The sequence below is a fragment of the Camellia sinensis genome, chromosome 6 (assembly GCF_055761805.1).
Source record: "Camellia sinensis isolate YWXY chromosome 6, ASM5576180v1, whole genome shotgun sequence".
Lineage (NCBI taxonomy): Eukaryota > Viridiplantae > Streptophyta > Magnoliopsida > Ericales > Theaceae > Camellia > Camellia sinensis.
The window spans coordinates 187,746,644-187,764,745 of NC_138966.1; the positions used below are offsets into that span (position 1 = coordinate 187,746,644).

The 18,102-nt window shown below is 35.7% G+C and overlaps 1 protein-coding gene across 9 annotated transcripts; it reads left to right on the forward strand.

The window, feature by feature from the left end:
- Positions 1-251: 251 nt before the first annotated feature.
- Positions 252-14,506, forward strand: LOC114316186 (histone acetyltransferase type B catalytic subunit). 9 transcript variants are annotated; one of them, XM_082872849.1, is made up of 13 exons: positions 252-498; positions 2,055-2,103; positions 2,781-2,890; positions 2,977-3,046; positions 3,155-3,227; positions 6,334-6,429; positions 6,600-6,681; positions 6,868-7,055; positions 12,903-12,963; positions 13,050-13,088; positions 13,179-13,255; positions 13,380-13,479; positions 14,108-14,364. In XM_082872849.1, the coding sequence occupies exons 8-13, from the start codon at positions 7,006-7,008 to the stop codon at positions 14,222-14,224; spliced, it is 444 nt and encodes a 147-aa protein (XP_082728975.1). In that variant the 5' UTR covers positions 252-498; positions 2,055-2,103; positions 2,781-2,890; positions 2,977-3,046; positions 3,155-3,227; positions 6,334-6,429; positions 6,600-6,681; positions 6,868-7,005; the 3' UTR covers positions 14,225-14,364. The 9 variants fall into 9 exon arrangements, 7 of the variants coding, with proteins under 7 accessions (XP_082728975.1, XP_082728974.1, XP_082728976.1 ...); XM_082872848.1 differs by having other exon boundaries at positions 383-498; positions 2,702-2,890; positions 14,108-14,506; XM_082872850.1 differs by lacking the exon at positions 252-498 and adding an exon at positions 757-889.
- Positions 14,507-18,102: the final 3,596 nt, after the last annotated feature.

Sequence of the window (18,102 nt, forward strand, 5' to 3'; positions counted from 1 at the left end):
TAATAGGACTCTAATTTGTACACAACACACAATAATATATTCTATATTCTCACTCTCTCATCTCTCTTCTCTATTCTCTCTCTGTCTCTCTTGCTCATCTCTCTTCTCTCTCTTTCTATGTCTCTCTCTCTCTATATATATCTCTCTCGTTCATCTCTTTTCGCTATTTTTCTCCCTCTTTCGTTGTTTATCTCTCGTTGATCATCTCTTGTTTGTCTCTCTTTTTCTGTTTCTCTCTCTTCCTAGCTCTCATTGCGCAGCAATATGAACACGAAGTTTTTTGGGCAAAAAATGAGTTTTTTGAATTTTTTTGTGACGGCAACCCCCCGTCGCAAAAAAAAAAAAGTTAAACAACATTATTTTGTTGTTTAAATTTTCATTTGTCACAGAAACTTGACGTCGCAAAAAAAAAACAAAAACGAAAACAAAATCGGAGTAGTGTGCGACGGCGGTGAACAACAAACGACGGCGGCGAGCAAGCGAGCGATGACAGGAATGGTTCTACGTTTCTTTTGTTTTGCTACTATGTTTTTTCTTCTTTTTCTTTATTATTTGGCATCTTTTCACATGAGTATTTCACAGCTTGTTTTGCAGCTAACATTCTTTTTCTCTATTATACTAATTTATGTTAAAGAGAACGCAGATCGATCGATCGATCGATTGATTTTTAGTATATTGATTGCGAATCATGATCGAACATTCTCTATCTAGATTTGATCAATTGATTGCTTTCGTTCAGATCTGTAAGTTTAGTCCCTATGCACATATTAACATCCTCAAACCGACTCTATTTCTGACTTGTTCGTCGCGACTTACTTTTATCCCCACCACCAACCACTGGAGGTGTGAAGAAGCCTCATAGATACTGCCCTAGAACTGTTGCTCTTCTGTGAGTGTTTGATTTTTACAACGAATGTTATATATTACTGTTAGAATACCTATTTTTTTGAATTGAATTTTTTTATCATCGTTTTGTTTTGTTTTTTGTTTTTGAACATGATTTCAAAGCATTGTTGACTATGACTTCTCTGTTTGACTTTTTATTTGCCAATTTTGTTTTGGTGAAAGTAGTTTGTGGGAATTATGTGATCATTTCCTTACCTTGATTATGTGATCATTGCGGTGAAAGTAGTTTGAATTCTCTGTTAATAGCAACTTAACAACAAGTTTTTTAATTAAATTCTCCATTTTTTTACATTTTCATCTATTAAATCCCACTTTTTGACTATTTGATTCCTATATTGTACGCGACTATGTATTGATTTTCAATTGCGATTAGAGCTCTTTATGTATATATGTGTTTCATTAATCTATGGTAAAATGTATTCAAATAAAAACTTGAATAATCGTGCCTTATCTTAAACAAATTAAAGTTGGTAATTGTTAATTTTTGTCAGTGTGATTATGGTTTCATTGTCTTGTGGAATTTGAGTAGATCCTTGATGTTCAATATTGGATTTTATTTTGCAAATTTACTTTTTTGTGTTGGGCTTTTAGGATTATTTTGACTATTACCTTGGTGATATCTATGGATCAAATTTAGGATCTCACAAGTTGATGTCACATTGCCACTTCAAACTTTTGCTCGGTTATTTTGATGGTAGTCATTATGTACAATGAATTAATCCCAGCGATAGGTTATTTATTACACAAGGTTTACATAGAAAGTATAACAATATTCATTTTGTGCGGGCCAGTGAAGAAAGAACCCTTTTGGTCTATTACTTCACATATTTCCTCATATGCTAAAATTACGTTTTTATTAAGAATTTTGAGTTTAGCGACTTGGTGAAATTTACAGGGTTCATAGTTTCTTCATTTTCTGGGTGGTGGAGGTGAAGTCAATTTTGTAGTTGAAATGTGTACCTTTCTATTAAAGCAGAGGATATTTGCTCCTCTTTTGCATTTTCATTGTCTGCATCCATATTCGTGCCGGTCTGTGTTGTAAAGCTTGTTAACACCAGCTGTTGTGAACCCTCTTTCGTCTTAGTATTTAACGTATGTCTCTGTGGATGCAAAGCTTTTTTCTTAATCTATTTGGTAATTTTTGACAGGCCCATCCTGTATTAATGGTGATTGGTCTAGTACTTCTAAACGGTGAAGGTAAATACTGGTTCTTTGCTCATGACTGAGTTGTATTTATCTCAATACCAGCAGGAAAGTTCTTGACCATAGTTTGGAGAGTGCAGTGATTTATTCATATGATAAATTTGAGTATGGACTTATTGACAATGTCCAATAAAGCATCTACCCAATTGTTCCTCTTTGGCACCTATCACTCTTGGTAGAAAATACCAAATATGATTTAAATAATTTATGGTTTTTAGTTGACAAGTTTGTCTTTGAGTTTTGCCATTTTAATCTACTTTGAAATTCCGTATTCTTAAAAGGAGTAGTGTGCATTAAAGCTATTCTCCATAATTTTCTCTCTAATTTATATGAATTATGTGCAAGTTTCTCATGTCCATCATGGTTTAAGATTTTTCTTATTGCTAGCTACTTGATTTCTTTATGAAATTACTGAGAATGTTGGTTTACTTGAAATATGCATGAAAAGCCATGGATATTTGGGTTATTATAGATGGGCACGATATCTACTAGAGATGAGCTCTTCTTTTGACTCTTGTGCAGCTAGATATTTGTAACACTATTTGATATGAATCTATTTCTTGGGTTTTCTTATTGCACTTGACTATTTTAGGTACTTGCACATATTCACTACCTGATAACATGAGGTAGCGATGTCTGAATCTAGTACTGGTTATGCTATTGCCATGTAGTTGGGACGAATGTTGGTGACATTAGCATTTGGGAAGTTGGATCTCGAGAAAGGTTAGCACATAAACCCGTTAAGGTATGGGATCTCTCAGCTTGTTCAATGCCATTGCAGGTAAAAATTTCATTGGTATTAGCTACCTTTGACATGTTATCTGTGGTATCTTACCATTTTTATGTAAAAAATTTCATAATTTCTAGACAGCTTTGGTGAAAGATGCCACCATATCTATTAATCGATGCATTTGGGGCCCAGATGGATCTATACTTGGTACATCTAAATGCTTTACTTTCAAGCACTGGAGTTTTTTTTCTTTTTCTTTAAATTCCTTTTTAGGAATTGTGTTTTATTGCTTATCTTACATATTCTCTTTCATAGGTGTTGTTTTCTCAAGAACCTTGTTCAGATATTTACTTACAACCCAGCAGGAGAATTAAGACAACATTTGGAAGTAAGCTCTGTTATATGTTCATTTTTTTTTTCTAATAACGAGACCAATGTTCAAGTACTTGATGACTTTTCCCCAGTTCCACATTGATGCTCATGTTGGTGGTGTTAATGATATTGCCTTTGCTCATCCTAATAAGCAACTTTGTATTGTCACATGTGGTGATGACAAGACAATTAAGGTATAATTGTAATAAGATTTTAGGGTGTTTTAAGTGGAGTTTTCTGTTAGAATTTCCCATCTTTACCTTCACCTACTCCACTACACACTCCACTTCACCTACCTCCACTTCACCACACACTCCACTTCACCTAACCCACTATCACCTCCACTACACCTACTACCACATTTTCTTCTATATATAGATTGTATAGGAATTGTAATTAATCAATCTTGTAATACAACAAACATAAATCAATCATTAATACAATTCTCTATTTCTCTTTATACATTAAATTTCTACATGGTATCAGAGCAAGGTTAACAACCTAGTCATTCTGCTTCACCGGCGGGCGGCAGTCTCGCCTTGACCGCCCGCCGGACCTCTACACATACCTTGATCACTCTGCATGTGCTTCCTCCCCAGCTGCCGTCCTTCTATCTCTCTTTCAAGTCCCAAGCTGAGAGAGAGAGAGACCTCTCCTCTCTGCTCTCACCTTCTTCTCTCAGCATTGTTCCATAGCCTAATGACAGATGATAGTAGCAGAAGTACCACTTTCATTTCTGCTGATAATCCTTTTGGGAAGCTTCCAGATCATCTACTGATAGAAATATTCATTCGTGTTCCCATATCGGAATGGTTGCAACTATCTTGTGTGAAGAAGCAGTGGGCTAACCTGTTTCGGGAAGAATGTTTGTGGCATGCTGCCCTTCTTAGGACTTTTCCTTTGGCTGGCCATGCTACAAGGTGGCCTGGACCTATCCCTCGAGGATTGAGCAAAAGGAGGTATACTGCTTTATACATCAGTAAGCACATATTCTCACTTGATGATGAATTGGATGAGATTGTGGGGCATACTTATTTGTTTTTGAAGGAGCAGGGAGAGTCATATCCTTTTCTGGGGTGATGAATTCACAGTCCATGATGGTCCCCACAAAAACAAACATTATATATATATAAATAAGCACCAGGCACCCTCCTTCATTTTATTATTCTTCTTAGAACACCATGTGACCCATGATTCTTTTCCTTACTCTTGTTCCACACTTTCTCTTATTTTACTATATCTCTCACTTTCCAGCCCACCGTTTTGATTCCCACTTTCCTTTTCTTTTTTATTTTATTTTTTGTAATCATTTTCAACTCTTATCCCCACTCATCCACACCCCCCTTTCCTTTTCTTTATCTTATTTTATTTTTTCGTCATAAAAAAAAAAAAACAAAAACAAAAAAAAAAACAAAAAAAAAACAACAACAACAATTTATAAATTTGCACAACACCCATATTTTATTCATCTCCGGGATCAACCCCGTTCACAATTTTACACACACACACACAAAAAAAAAAAAAAAAAAAAAAAAAAAAAAAAAAAAAAAAAAAAAACAACAACAAAACAACAAAACAAAACAAACCAACACATCCACAGGCGGAATTTTTCTTCTCTACTCTGCCGCCGGTCTCTTCTTCTTGCCTCCGTCCTGGGCGGTCCTTGACGGTGTTGCCTCCGTGTTTCCTAGTCCACCGAGCACGTTCACACCCCCATGCTCCTCCACTGCAGCATATGGCGGACCTCCAAATCGGAACATCACGGTGGCCTTCCGCTTCAGCTCCTTGTTTTCTGCCCTTAGCACGCTTATCTCTGCTCGCGCATCCTTATACATGCGTTGGAGCAGAGCCAGCTGGGAGTTTAAATGCTGCACCTCATTTGTCCTACTTTGCAGCCGGTTCGACAAATTTGTGACCGCCGTCATGCTTTCCACACATGCCTTCAGAGTATACTGATTGGCCTCCACATCCGAATGCACTGCCATTCTTTGCTCCACCGACCGCATCGGAAAGTTCAACGGAGCAAACTCCGGGGCGCTTGGTTGAGTTTCCAGTGCCACCGCACCAGTTCTCTCTCTTGTTGACTCGTTGAGGTCGGGAAAGAGAGTGAGCAGACTCCGGGAAGATGAAGCCATTTTCTAGGCACCAGAGTGTTACACAGTATCTCTCTCAGAACTCTCTCTCAGCAAACAGAGTGTTACAGAATCTCTCTCCAAAATCTCTCTCAGAATTTCTCTCGCAGGTTTTTTGCCTCAGCCTCAGCCTCTGTCTTATAGCCGAGGCAGCCACGCGCATCGCGCGCCTCTTCCCACTAGCCGACAACACGGGCGCGCAAGCCAAGGCGCCCACGTGCCTCGCCATCATGTCCGGCACGTTTTTTGATAAAATTGGGCACGCCTTTTGATGGCACGCCTTTTGATAACATTGGGCACGCCTTTTGAGGGTGCAACTTTTACAACGGTCCGACATGACCCTATAAACTGTCCCGACATTTGATTCCGGTTAGCATCTACAACGGTCCGACATGACCCTATAAACTGTCCCGACATTTGATTCCGGTTAGCATCTACAACGGTCCGACATGACCCCATAAACTGTCCCGACATTTGATTCCGGTTAGCATCTCCAACGGTCCGACATGACCCTATAAACTGTCCCGACATTTGATTCCGGTTAGCATACAGTGTCCTCTACAATGTTATGACACACCCCTCCAGTGTCCTCTACCCCGTTATGACACAACCATACAGTGTCCTCTACCACGTTATGGCACCACCTTTCAGTATCTTCACCAACGGTCTGACACGACCATACAGTGTTGGTTAGTTTCTCTCCTCCTTGAGTTTGCGGGGGGCTGTTAGAATTTCCCATCTTTACCTTCACCTACTCCACTACACACTCCACTTCACCTACCTCCACTTCACCACACACTCCACTTCACCTAACCCACTATCACCTCCACTACACCTACTACCACATTTTCTTCTATATATAGATTGTATAGGAATTGTAATTAATCAATCTTGTAATACAACAAACATAAATCAATCATTAATACAATTCTCTATTTCTCTTTATACATTAAATTTCTACATTTTCTTATGCATCTCTTTGTGTAATAGGTGTGGGATGCTGTAGCTGGACGCAGACAGTATATATTTGAAGGCCATGAAGCTCTTGTATATTCTGTCTGCCTCTATTATAAGGAGAATATTCAGGTGAATAATTCTGATACTTGAGAGCCAACTGCTTTCTGTTTCCTTATCAGTTGTTTGGTGTCACAAGAATGATTTTTGTTGATGTTTTGTTGGACAATTATCTTCCATTTTCTTAGAACATTGACATTGTTCACATGATACTAACTAATGCTATTTATTTATGAGTTCAGGTGGGGTGACATAGAGTTTCCTCTTCCCTTTGGAAGAGTTCTGAGTCCTACAAAAAGCTTCATTCACTCATTGGATGAAAAGGTAAGTGCATTACTTTTTATTTATGCATAGTATAAGAAATTTTATATTTTGAGTAATCACCAATTGTTAAGTTGTAGAAATTTTCTATTTTGGTTTTGTTTTTTTTTTTTTTTAATTTTTTTTTATATAGTTAGTTGAGCCACAAAGTGTGCCTGTATATTAAGGAAATGAGCTTTTTGATTGTAGATGCATTTTTGACTCGATATTAAGGAAAGTGTGCCTGTATATAAAGTGCCCCTAAATGAACTTTTGTGTTGCTTCGTGGCTGTGCTCACAACCCAGCTGGCATTGATCTAACCCCAGAACAATGGGAAAAAATTGCTAATGTCATTCAAGAAAAGAACCATATTCCATTTTTTGATGTTGCATACCAGGTATTGCTGACTTTTATCTACTTTTTTTATTTTTATAAGTATTTAGTAGTTTGGATTGCTTAATTTGAAGCTTTTAAATTTTAGTTTATGCATTGATTTCAGTCCCCTGAAATGAAACTTTATTTATTAATATTTTTGAAGTAAAGTCTCATCCTAATCAATATATGTACATATACATATTGATCAACATCAGGCACTGTTCTGTTTATCAAAAAAAAAAAAAATCAGGGACTGTTCTGACTAGTCAGGGAAAAAAAACAAGGGTTATTTACACTTTGCCCCTTCAACTATCACCGAATATCATTTTACCCCTCTTAACTTTAAAGCCATACACTTAGACCCCTCAATGATAAAAAAAACCCATCTCATCGTGGACAAAAAAAACCCCTCAACGCGAGACTTGTGAGAGAAGATGGAACTCAAATTGGGTTCCCGGTTTGGGAGTTAGAGCCAAATTTCGCTCTAGGCAAACTAGTTCCTTAAAAAACTTAGAATTTGAGTTGTTGATGCCCCAAAATCACCAAATGGCTTTGGATTAGCACGAAACTTGGCACACACGACCGCTTTGGCATGAGAGACTTGTGGGAGAAGACGGGACTCGAATTAGGGTCCTGGTTTGGGAGGAGTTAGAGCCGGATTTCGGTCTAGGCAAACTAGTTCCTTAATAAACTTAAAATTCGAGGTGTTGATCCCCCAATATCACCAAACGACGTCGGATTAGAATGCAACTTGGCACACATGACCATCTTGGCATGAGAGACTTGTAGGAGAAGACGGGACTCAAATCGGGTTCCCGGTTTAGGAGTTAGAGCCGGATTTCGGTCTAGGCAAACTAATTCCTTAAGAAACTTGGCATTCGAGGTGTTGATGCCCCAAAATCACCAAATGGCATCGGATAAACACGAAACTCAGCACACACGACCACCTTGGCACGAGAGACTTTTGAGAGAAAACGGAACTCGAATCGGGTTCCCGGTTTGAAAGTTAAAGCCGGCTTTCGGTTTAGGCAAACTAGTTCCTTAGTAAACATAGAATTCGAGGTGTTAACCCTCCAAAAACACAAAACGGTGTTGGATTAGCACAAAACTTGGCACACACGATCGACTTGGCACGAGAGACTTGTGGGAGAAAACGAGACTCAAATCGGGTTCCCAGTTTGGGAGTTAGAGCTGAATTTCGGTCTAGGCAAACTAGTTCCCTAAGAAACTTGGCATTCAAGGTGTTGATAATCCAAAATCACCAAATGGCGTCAGATTAGCACGAAACTTGGCACACAGGACCTGCCTTGACACGAGAGATTTATAGGAGAAGACGGGACTCGAATCAGGTTCTCGATTTGGGAGTTAGAGCCAAATTTCGGTCTATGCAAACTAGTTCCTTAAGAAACTTAGAATTCGAGGTGTTGACACCCCAAAATCACCAAACGACGTCAGATTAGGATGAAACTTGGCACACACGACCGTCTTGGCATGATAGACTCTTGGGAGAAGACGGGACTCAAATTAGGTTCCCGGTTTGGGAGTTAGAGGCGGATTTCGGTCTAGGCAAACTAGTTCTTTAAGAAACTTAGCATTCGAGGTGTTGACGGCCCAAAATCACCAAACAGAGTCGAATTAGCATGAAACTTGGCACACGACCGCCTTGGCATGAGAGACTTGTGGGAGAAGATGAGACTCCAATCGAGTTCCCGATTTAGGAGTTAGAGCTGGATTTCGGTCTAGGCAAACTAGTTCCTTAAGAAACTTAGAATTCGAGGTGTTGATGCCCAAAATCACCAAACGGCGTTGGATTAGCACAAAACTTAGCACACATGACTGCCTTGACACGAGCGACTTGTGGGAGAAGACAGGACTCGAATTGGGTTCTCGGTTTGGGAGTTAGAGCCGGATTTCGGTCTAGGCAAACTAGTTCTTTAAGAAACTTAGAATTCAAGGTGTTGATGCCCCAAAATCACTAGACAGCGTCAGATTAGCACGATACTTGGCACACAAGACCACATTGGCATGAGAGACTTGTGAGAGAAGATAGGACTCGAATCGAGTTCCCGGTTTGGGAGTTAGAGCCAGATTTTGGTCTAGGCAAACTAGTTCCTCAAGAGACTTAGAATTCGAGATGTTGACGTCCTAAAATCACCAAACAGCGTCAAATTAGCACGAAACTTGGCACACACGACCGCCTAAACACGAGAGACTTGTAGGAGAATACGGGACTCGAATCGGGTTCCCGATTTGAGAGTTAGAGTCGGATTTCAGTTTAGGCAAACTAGTTCCTTAAGAAACTTAGAATTCGAGGTGTTGGTGCCCGAAAATCGCCAAACAGCGTCGGATTAGCATGAAATTTGACACACATGACCACCTTGGCACGAGAGACTTGTGAAAGAAGATGATACTCAAATCGGGTTCCCGAGAGTTAGAGCCAGATTTCAGTCTAGGCAAAATTATTTATTTAATTATCTGTGCAATTGTATAGTAGTTAGATTTTTATGTTTTTTGTAATTAACATATTAACACATAATTATATTATCATTAATTACTTTTGTTTTTTGTTGTCAGATATTTCCCGAGTAGGAGTTTGCTTTTTGTGGAATGCATGCTTGTGAAGAATGCGACTAACTTTTGTTTTTGTTATCCACGGAGAATGATGAAGAAAACTTTTGTTTTTGGTTTATGTTATTTTGAATTATGAACAACATTATGTATTTAAACATTATATATATATATTATGCAACATTATGTAGTGGGGTAATTTTGCTGATGTGTAGTTATAAATACAAGAATATTTTTATTATGGAGAAATTGTTATTTCTATATAGGATTTTTATTATTATTATTATACAATTATTGGTTTCTTTTTCAATTTTTTCCGTTTAATACAGGTAATTTGAATTTTTTTTTTCAACATCAAGACACATACATCAAAAATATATTTATTGATTATCGACTTTTTTTTTTTTGTATACTTAATTCAGCTAGCAGTGATGATTGGTTATTTACTGGGCTATCTAGCTTATCCTTATTTTATTTTTTTCAAATTCTGAGGAGTAGAGTTGCGTGGGGTTTTTACTTGTAGGAGTAGGATGTTGAAATTTCTCCTAGAACCTGTTTGCCAAGTAGGTGAAGACATTAGGAGAAATTTCATTGTTAAGAATCATTTGCAAGAAGGTGAAGATACTAGGAGAAATTTCAACATCCAAAAATGAAATTTAAGTCAATAAGTTGGCCTTGCCTCTCGACAGAGTGTAAATTCAAGTGCATTCTTATAGCCAACTTGGCAAATGCATTTTGATATAAACTTCAATACTCAAAAACGGAAAATTGATAATTTAAATAATTGGTAATCAACTTACAGACTCGGGGAATGAACCAAATTTTTTTAGAAGTGAAGAGATAGATCCACCGGGGACAATTTCCAACAAAATATTCAAAGATTCCTCCTCTCTAGTTGTTCCCAAGTATCTCTTCAAATAAAAAAAGAAAAGATAAGTAAAGTCAGAAAACCAACCAAAAAAATAAAAATAGACAGACAAGATAATAAAAATGAACAACGATTGCTTCAGGAAGAATGCAAATCAAATACTTACAACAATGTTTGGATGTGAAAGATTCTTAAGAAGGTTCACTTCTTCTTCAAGCTCTCTAATGTGGGCCTAAGAAAAATTAAAGAAAGGTCAAATTCAGATAACATACTCTTGCCAACAACTAAAGCAAAAATCTTTAAAATTTAAAATAGAAAACTACCAATTTAGTATCACAAACGCAATACTTCATAAACAAATTGTAAGAATCAATAAATAAAGTGATTAAATTGGAAATCAACAAAACCTGTGTTTTCTCTTTTGAAGCACTGTTGACTAGTGCTTTATCTCTTCAAGAAAAAGAAGAGACGAGTAAAGTCAGAAAACCAACCAAAAAAATAAAAATAGACAGACAAGACAAACCAAACCAAACCAAGCCTTAAGTGTCATCAAATAGATAATTGAAACTTGTGGCGCAACAAAAACAAGCCCTTTATCATTAAGAAACCCTAGAATTCTTATGTGAACCCTAGGGGTTTGTTCATGATTATGATTCAACCTTTGACAGTTATCCCCGACCAATTCAAGACTCTCTTTGGTTGCCTTCTTTCTCGGATTAATATATTTGCTTTGGCTCATGCATGCATACTTACACACTCTAGTGGATTTGAACTACATGATTGGTTGCTTTAGCTCTCAACTTTGTTTTGTACTTGCAAATATCAATAATTGAGTTGCGTTGAGTTGCCTCGATTTATGTTTAGGTTTAACCTAGGGAGTTAGTTTTGCTTCAATAAGTTGCACAAATAGTCATGTTTTCGTTGCAAAATTTTGAGACTATTATGGTTGACCAAATGTGGTGTCATTAGCAAGTTGATTTGCTCGTTGAACATGGGGCTTTGATTGTAGATGATATATACAGTACCACAATCATATATGCTTACATGTTTTATAAAATGCTTTATTCTGTTTATTTACTTGTTTACTTTTTGTGGGAACAAATTTTTAATCTGAAATGGGACAATTAGTGAGTTGATTTCAACTCAGGTTCATTGAACTTGGGGCTTGTGACCGGAGTTGCAAGTTCCAATTTGATTCATTTAGGTTAGTGATGCACAGCTAGAGGTTGAACGTTAAGAGTGCATAGGCTCCACTCATTTTGTTAATATAGTTGGACCCTTAATATTGCTTAGTTTCATCTACGAGGAATATTGCTTGGTCAGATGATTAGTCGTGTATGGATTGATTTTTATTTTTTTCCCAAATCATGAACTTCAACTTTTACTTAAGAAGTTAAGCTGGACCTTTGGCTTCAATTCGTGCTTGTTGCAACAACGAGCTTGGTTCTACAGTGTTTGCCAGGCTTGTTGAGCCAATGCTGAGTTGGTGAGCAGTTCTGGATGAGCACTGTAGTAATTATTTTCTTTATGGTTTTTATTTTAAGCTGTACATCTTGCCTATAGTTTTATTTTCATTTGTGAGCCTAATTTTGTCGTGCTTGTTTATTTGATATCAATACTAGTTTCTAGCAAAGAGGAGGTGGATGCTTCCGACAGCTTTTGTATTCAGCCAGTTGACTTGAAACACTTTTTTGAAGATGGAAAAATTTACGGTTACCAAAGGTTGAAGGAAATACACCTTTTTGTTAAATTGGAAAATTTGGTTAAGACTCCATTGTTGATAATTTAATGCTCTTGAAACTGTATCTTCCCATTTTGGCGTTTGTGCCCAAATTTTATTGGTGATTATTGAACTTCTGTTTTTGTTTCTATCTCCTTTTCAGTAGTTGCTTGCTCTTGTCGAGGCCTTGTGCATTCATGTCCTCAGTGTGAAGGCTATGAAAGTTGCATTCATGGATATGCATGCTTTTTATCAAGCTAAAAAAAGTTCTTTTTGTTCATAACATATAATAATATACTTTCCTCCTGCACAACCCAGATCATCATGCACAATCTCTTGCATGAAAATATGTTAAACATTAAGGCCATATTTGGGATTGTTTTCATTTTTGTTGTTTTTGGTTTTGGTGAAAATAAAAATAATGAAAAACATTGAAAGCACCTATGATTTTTATATGGTTTTCATTTTTGTCTTAATTTATTTTGAAAGATTTACAAAGCAATTCCTAAAAAAGAGGTGTATGCAGAATTTTTTTTTTTCAAAAATAGTCTACCAAACAAGCTTTTTTGTGTCAGTTTCCATTTTTTCTATTTTCTAGAATATAAAATGAAAACAATAAATGTGCCCTAGTTGTTTATTTGGAACCGTTCTTTTTTAGCTTGCAAATGTTAATTTATTTATTTGTAATTTATATTTTATCACAAATCATGCAGATCACCATCTGGGTCAACAACATATCTTTTCATGCATATGCTGAGATGTAGCACATCTGATGTAAGTATTTACACTTATCTTTAGCCTGATTCTAGCTTTGTCTTCTGATGGTTTGCTAATGATTTATATCCCTTAACTGTTATAAGGGAGGCAAAGGGATTACAGATCTGAAATCTGCTCTCCAGGTAATCATGGACCACCCATCTTAAGCTATTCCCTTGATATCCAATATCCATTTACTCATTGAGTTCTGATCTTTAAGTCATTCCTTACAGAATATTTTTGCTGAGAATATTGTTGAGAAAAAGGAGGATTTCCTTCAAACATTTTCAACTGACTGTGATTATGTTAAGTATGTTTGGTCAATGACTTACCTTTACATTTGATGCTTTCTCATTTTGTCTTATGAAATTGTGTTATCTTGGTTGTTAGATTATTGTTAAATTTGATATTGTGATTTTTGTTCTTTGTCACAGATCCATTATCTTGAAAGGGGAGATATTACAGCATAACACCACCAATGGGCACAACAGTGATTCTAACAGTTATTTGAAGACAGATTGTCCTAATTTGAAGGTGCTCTTTTAACACCTTTGATGTATTATTGTTAGTGAATACAGTGCTTGCCTGTTTTGCATTTCATGGATTTGATATAAAGACTTGCTATGATTAATGGTATTGAATGTTGGGTAGTTAATAAAAGAAATGTTTGTAAAACGACTAACTGAAATGAGAATATTGAGATAGATAGTCTTTCATACAATGGTTAAGCTTTCTTGGCATGCTATCTACTAAAGATAGGATCAAGGATTGGGGTGTGGTAGATGATATATCTTGTGTGCTTTGTAATGTTTTTTTTTTTTTTTTTTTGGATAAATAAATGGACTTTATTAGAAAAGCATCAAATGATGCAAGGAATACAAAAATCACCCACAAAGGGCCAAACCAAACTATCTAAGTAAATCCTTCACAAAATCTACAAAAACCAACACACTTGGATCAGCTGAACCCGTAATCCAACTATGCAAAACCAGCAACTATCTTGTGTGCTTTGTAATGTGGAGATGGAATCACATAATCATTTGTTTTTTGAATGTTGCTTTTCCCACTATGTTTGGAAAGAGATTTTGTTGAGTAAGCATGTGAGTAGAAAGAAACCCTATGTCCTTTGTAGCTGAGATTGATTGGGTAGTTCACAATATAGATGGAAAGTTTTTTGGCCATTCAGTACACAAAGAGATCAAGTCGATTGCACAGAAGGTATGTCCTCGAAGTTCATGAAGACTTGCAAGGCCATTCCATTGCTGTTTGGTGTCCATGAATCTGCCAAGAAAGTGAAAGCTCTGGAAGAGGTTGGAATGCATTGAGGGCTTGCCTGTAAATGAATGAGCTGTTTTCCTTAGTTCTAGAATGACCTTTAATTTGCAGTCATGTTATTTGGATTATTAGCTAGAACTCCTTCATGATTTATGAAGTGAAATCTGAAATCATGCTATTATTCTATATTTTGAGCAGGCTGTAGGTAGGTGCTATTATTAACACATACATGGAAAACAACCAACTTTTATGTTCAATTTGTTTTGGCATATTTTATTATGCTCAATTTGTTTTGGCATATTTTGTGGCGTTTAGTACGATGACATGAGACAAATGTTAACAGAAAATGTGTTTTTGTGATCAACGAACAAGTTTATTTGGGTGTGAAAAATATTTTCTACTTTTGAATTGTGAAAAACATTTTCGAATTGAAGTTTGACCAATGTCACCATACTATCACCGCCACCACCCCACCACCACTGTTGACACCACACTACCACCTCTGCATCCCAATACTACTAATACAATCTCTAGTATGTTAGTTTCAAAGTTGAACATAACTTGAAGCTCAAAGCCTTGCTCGGATCAAAGGTACGTACCAGTTAGATCCCTGGAATCCTAGTAGCACTTGACAATTCCATGAACTTTAACAGATAACTAGCTCAATCATAAATGCACATAGTAAAACCCCTAGATCTGCTTCTTGGCACAAACAGTAATTTTCTATGGAATCACTTCATTACAATACCATAAATTGTAGCCAAAAAAAGTGTTCTCTGAATATCTAAACTCTACAACTAGTTAATTCCAAGCACACATCCTCGCACAACCATCTCAAAATTGCATACATTTTGGACTACTCTTTAGACTCTACTACGCCTCACCTGTCTTTGGTTTGTTCAGGTATACAAAATAAGACATCGGTAAGATTGTAAGATGTTATAACTCATAAGGCAACGGTAATCATTGATGAGAAGGTCTGGAATGATCCGGAAAAAACAAGCACGATGCTGACAGTCTCATGATATTCACACAAGTTGCCTTAAATCTTGTGGACGCTATAACCTGCATCCTCCGCCTTCAAGTCCTCCCTCCAGTTCTGGAATTCAGATCCACCAAACACCACTTGCTTACTTCCAATGTAGCTGTCAAATGAAAAGGCAATTGGGTGAGTTTCCTTTGGCAACAACCATTTTTTTTTAAAAAATTATCTCTTTTTTTAGTTTATCTAGACTAGATGACTCTGAAAATTGAAAATAAAAAATAAAAAATTCAAGAAAAAAGCTTAGTAAAAACGGAAATAAGTCAAATTTTATCAAAAAAGCCTATAAAAATTGACCCCCTTTTTCCCTTCTATTTCTTTTTTTTTTTTTAAAAAAAAAAGGACAAAAAACAAAATATTTAGAATTGTCTAGTCTAGATGAACTTAAAAAGTATCATATTTTGACTCAAAAGTTAAAAAAAAGTTCACTAAAGCCAAAATAAAGCCTCAAACATTTGTCAACTTATCTGAAACAAGAGGCTTAACGGCAAATTCAATTGGAGATGAGGGTGTGAAAACAGCAAAAGTTGAACCAAAAATAGAAAAAGGTGATCGACCAACAAATGAGCAGAGAGCAGCATGATAGAAGGAAGCATAGCCTAGCAATTTCATATCACATTCGTATACACAAGTATACAGGAATCATGCTGCAAGAAAAATTGTGCAATCATGCTCCAGAAAACCATTAAAGTTCGTCATGAACTTTTTTCTTGGTTTTTTTGTCTTTTTTGTCTTTTTTTTTTTTTTTTTTTTTTTGGGTCTCCCTTTTCTTATACAACCGCTCAAGATTCACTTTTTGCTTTCTAGCAGGCTCAAGGCTATGTGCATGAAAACAAATGATTTTGAACTGATGAAAAAGTTAAAGAAAATATTTCCACTGAGAGAGAGAGAGAGATGGGAGCTTACTCAGAGCTTATCTGTGTTAAAGCATTTATCAAAATATCCAAGAGTAATGGCTCACCGGTACCAATATCCACCCTGTTGAAAATTTGACCAAATGCATAAGTGGAGAAAATCATTTCTTCGGTCCACAAGAATACTGCGTTAAGATAATCAACTGATATTTTGAACCAGAAGCATACCATATGCGTGCTAAGTTGTCTTGAATCTCAAGATCCCCAATGTTATAAGAATTATATTAAGCATCACAAAGTCGGAGTTATTTACTGGAACTTCAGATATATTCAGTAAACCGTTGGTAATCCTAGCACTAAACTTGGCATCCATTTATTAGCACTTTTCTATGGATTGTAGATTGAAAAACAAAATTTGGTTGAGTTTTAAAAATAAGTTTTCTGTTTAGTTTGGTTTAAAAATAAATAAATAAATAAATAAAAATTAAAAAAACACTCATCATTTTCATATGATCCTCTTTTTTGGGGCACATATAATTTTTGAAAATTTAAAAATATGTTTTTGGTGCTTACTTTTGTCAAATTAGTTTCTATTTTTTGAACACAGAAACAGAAAATAGATTCTAAAAACTCAACCAAAGATGGTGGTATATATATGCTATTATTAAGTGAAGGCTTAAATTAATTTAGTAAAGCATTATTTTTCTCATGTCACGTGGCAACTTTATATATACTAAAATAAAAAAAAATATATATTATATAGAGCATAAAGCAAGTTTTGAATCCAAGACCTTGGATTTCATTGAGAACATGCTTATTACTTAAGTAGCATACATATTATAATATTAAATTCTTTATTATTTATTTTTATTATTAATTATCTGAATTGCATACACATCATGTATGTCACTCGTCAGTGGACTATAAAAGCAACTTACTTGCATATTCATTGAATTGCATCCAACTAGACGTCCAACAATGTGCTATGACCGAATTGTCTACATATAAGCACGATCAACCGAGTAATGGAGAATCACTTGCAAATAAAGTTAGGATGAAAGAGAAGTTTTTACTTACATTGCAAATTAAGGTAACATCTTTCTCCAGTGGAATGTGTAGAATTCAAACCATATATACGAGTTTGAAAACTCAAAACTGATAATGTCAAACATGGATAATAAGTAAAGAAAAATAGATACATATTATAAACTTTTAAATAAAAGGAAATGAAGCACACTACAACAAAATGTACCTTTGACTATCAAAATTGGCGACTAAAAAAAATTTAGTCGCCAACAGCAACCAAAAAATTTTTTAATCGGCAACAATATTTAACTACTAATTTTTTTTAGTTGAGGTATGTTGATTATTGGCGACTTAAAAAAAAATTAGTCACTAAAAATACTAGAATTGGTGACCAAAAAAAAATTTAGTCGCCTAACATTGAGTTTTGGCTACTAAAACCATTTAGTTGCCGAATAGAAAATAAAAAATTATTTTTTATCTTTGGCGACCAAACATTTGGTCAAAAACATATGTTCAACGACAAAAAATATTGAGTTTTGGCGACTAAACCATTTAGTCGCCGAATGAAAAATAATAATTATTATTTTTTTTAATCTTTGGTAACCAATCTTCAGCGACTAAAATTTAGTTGGCAAATGTGTTCAAAATTTTAGTGGGAAATATTTCATATTGGCACCTAAAATTTTGCCCAAATCTCTTAGGCTCCGTTTGTTTTCAGAAGTAGAATGGAGGAGATTGATAGTGAGGGGATTAATAGTGGGGGGATTGTTAGTGATGAGATTGATAGTGAGCAAATTAAATAAAATTGTGTTTGTTTTGATGATAGTTGTTAGTGTGGGGATTGTTAAATTATTTTTATATAAAATAAATATAAAATAATAAAACAAATAAAAAAAATACAAAAACATTAAACATTAATGTTTTAAAAAAAATGCCCAACATGTAAAAACTTTCAAAAAA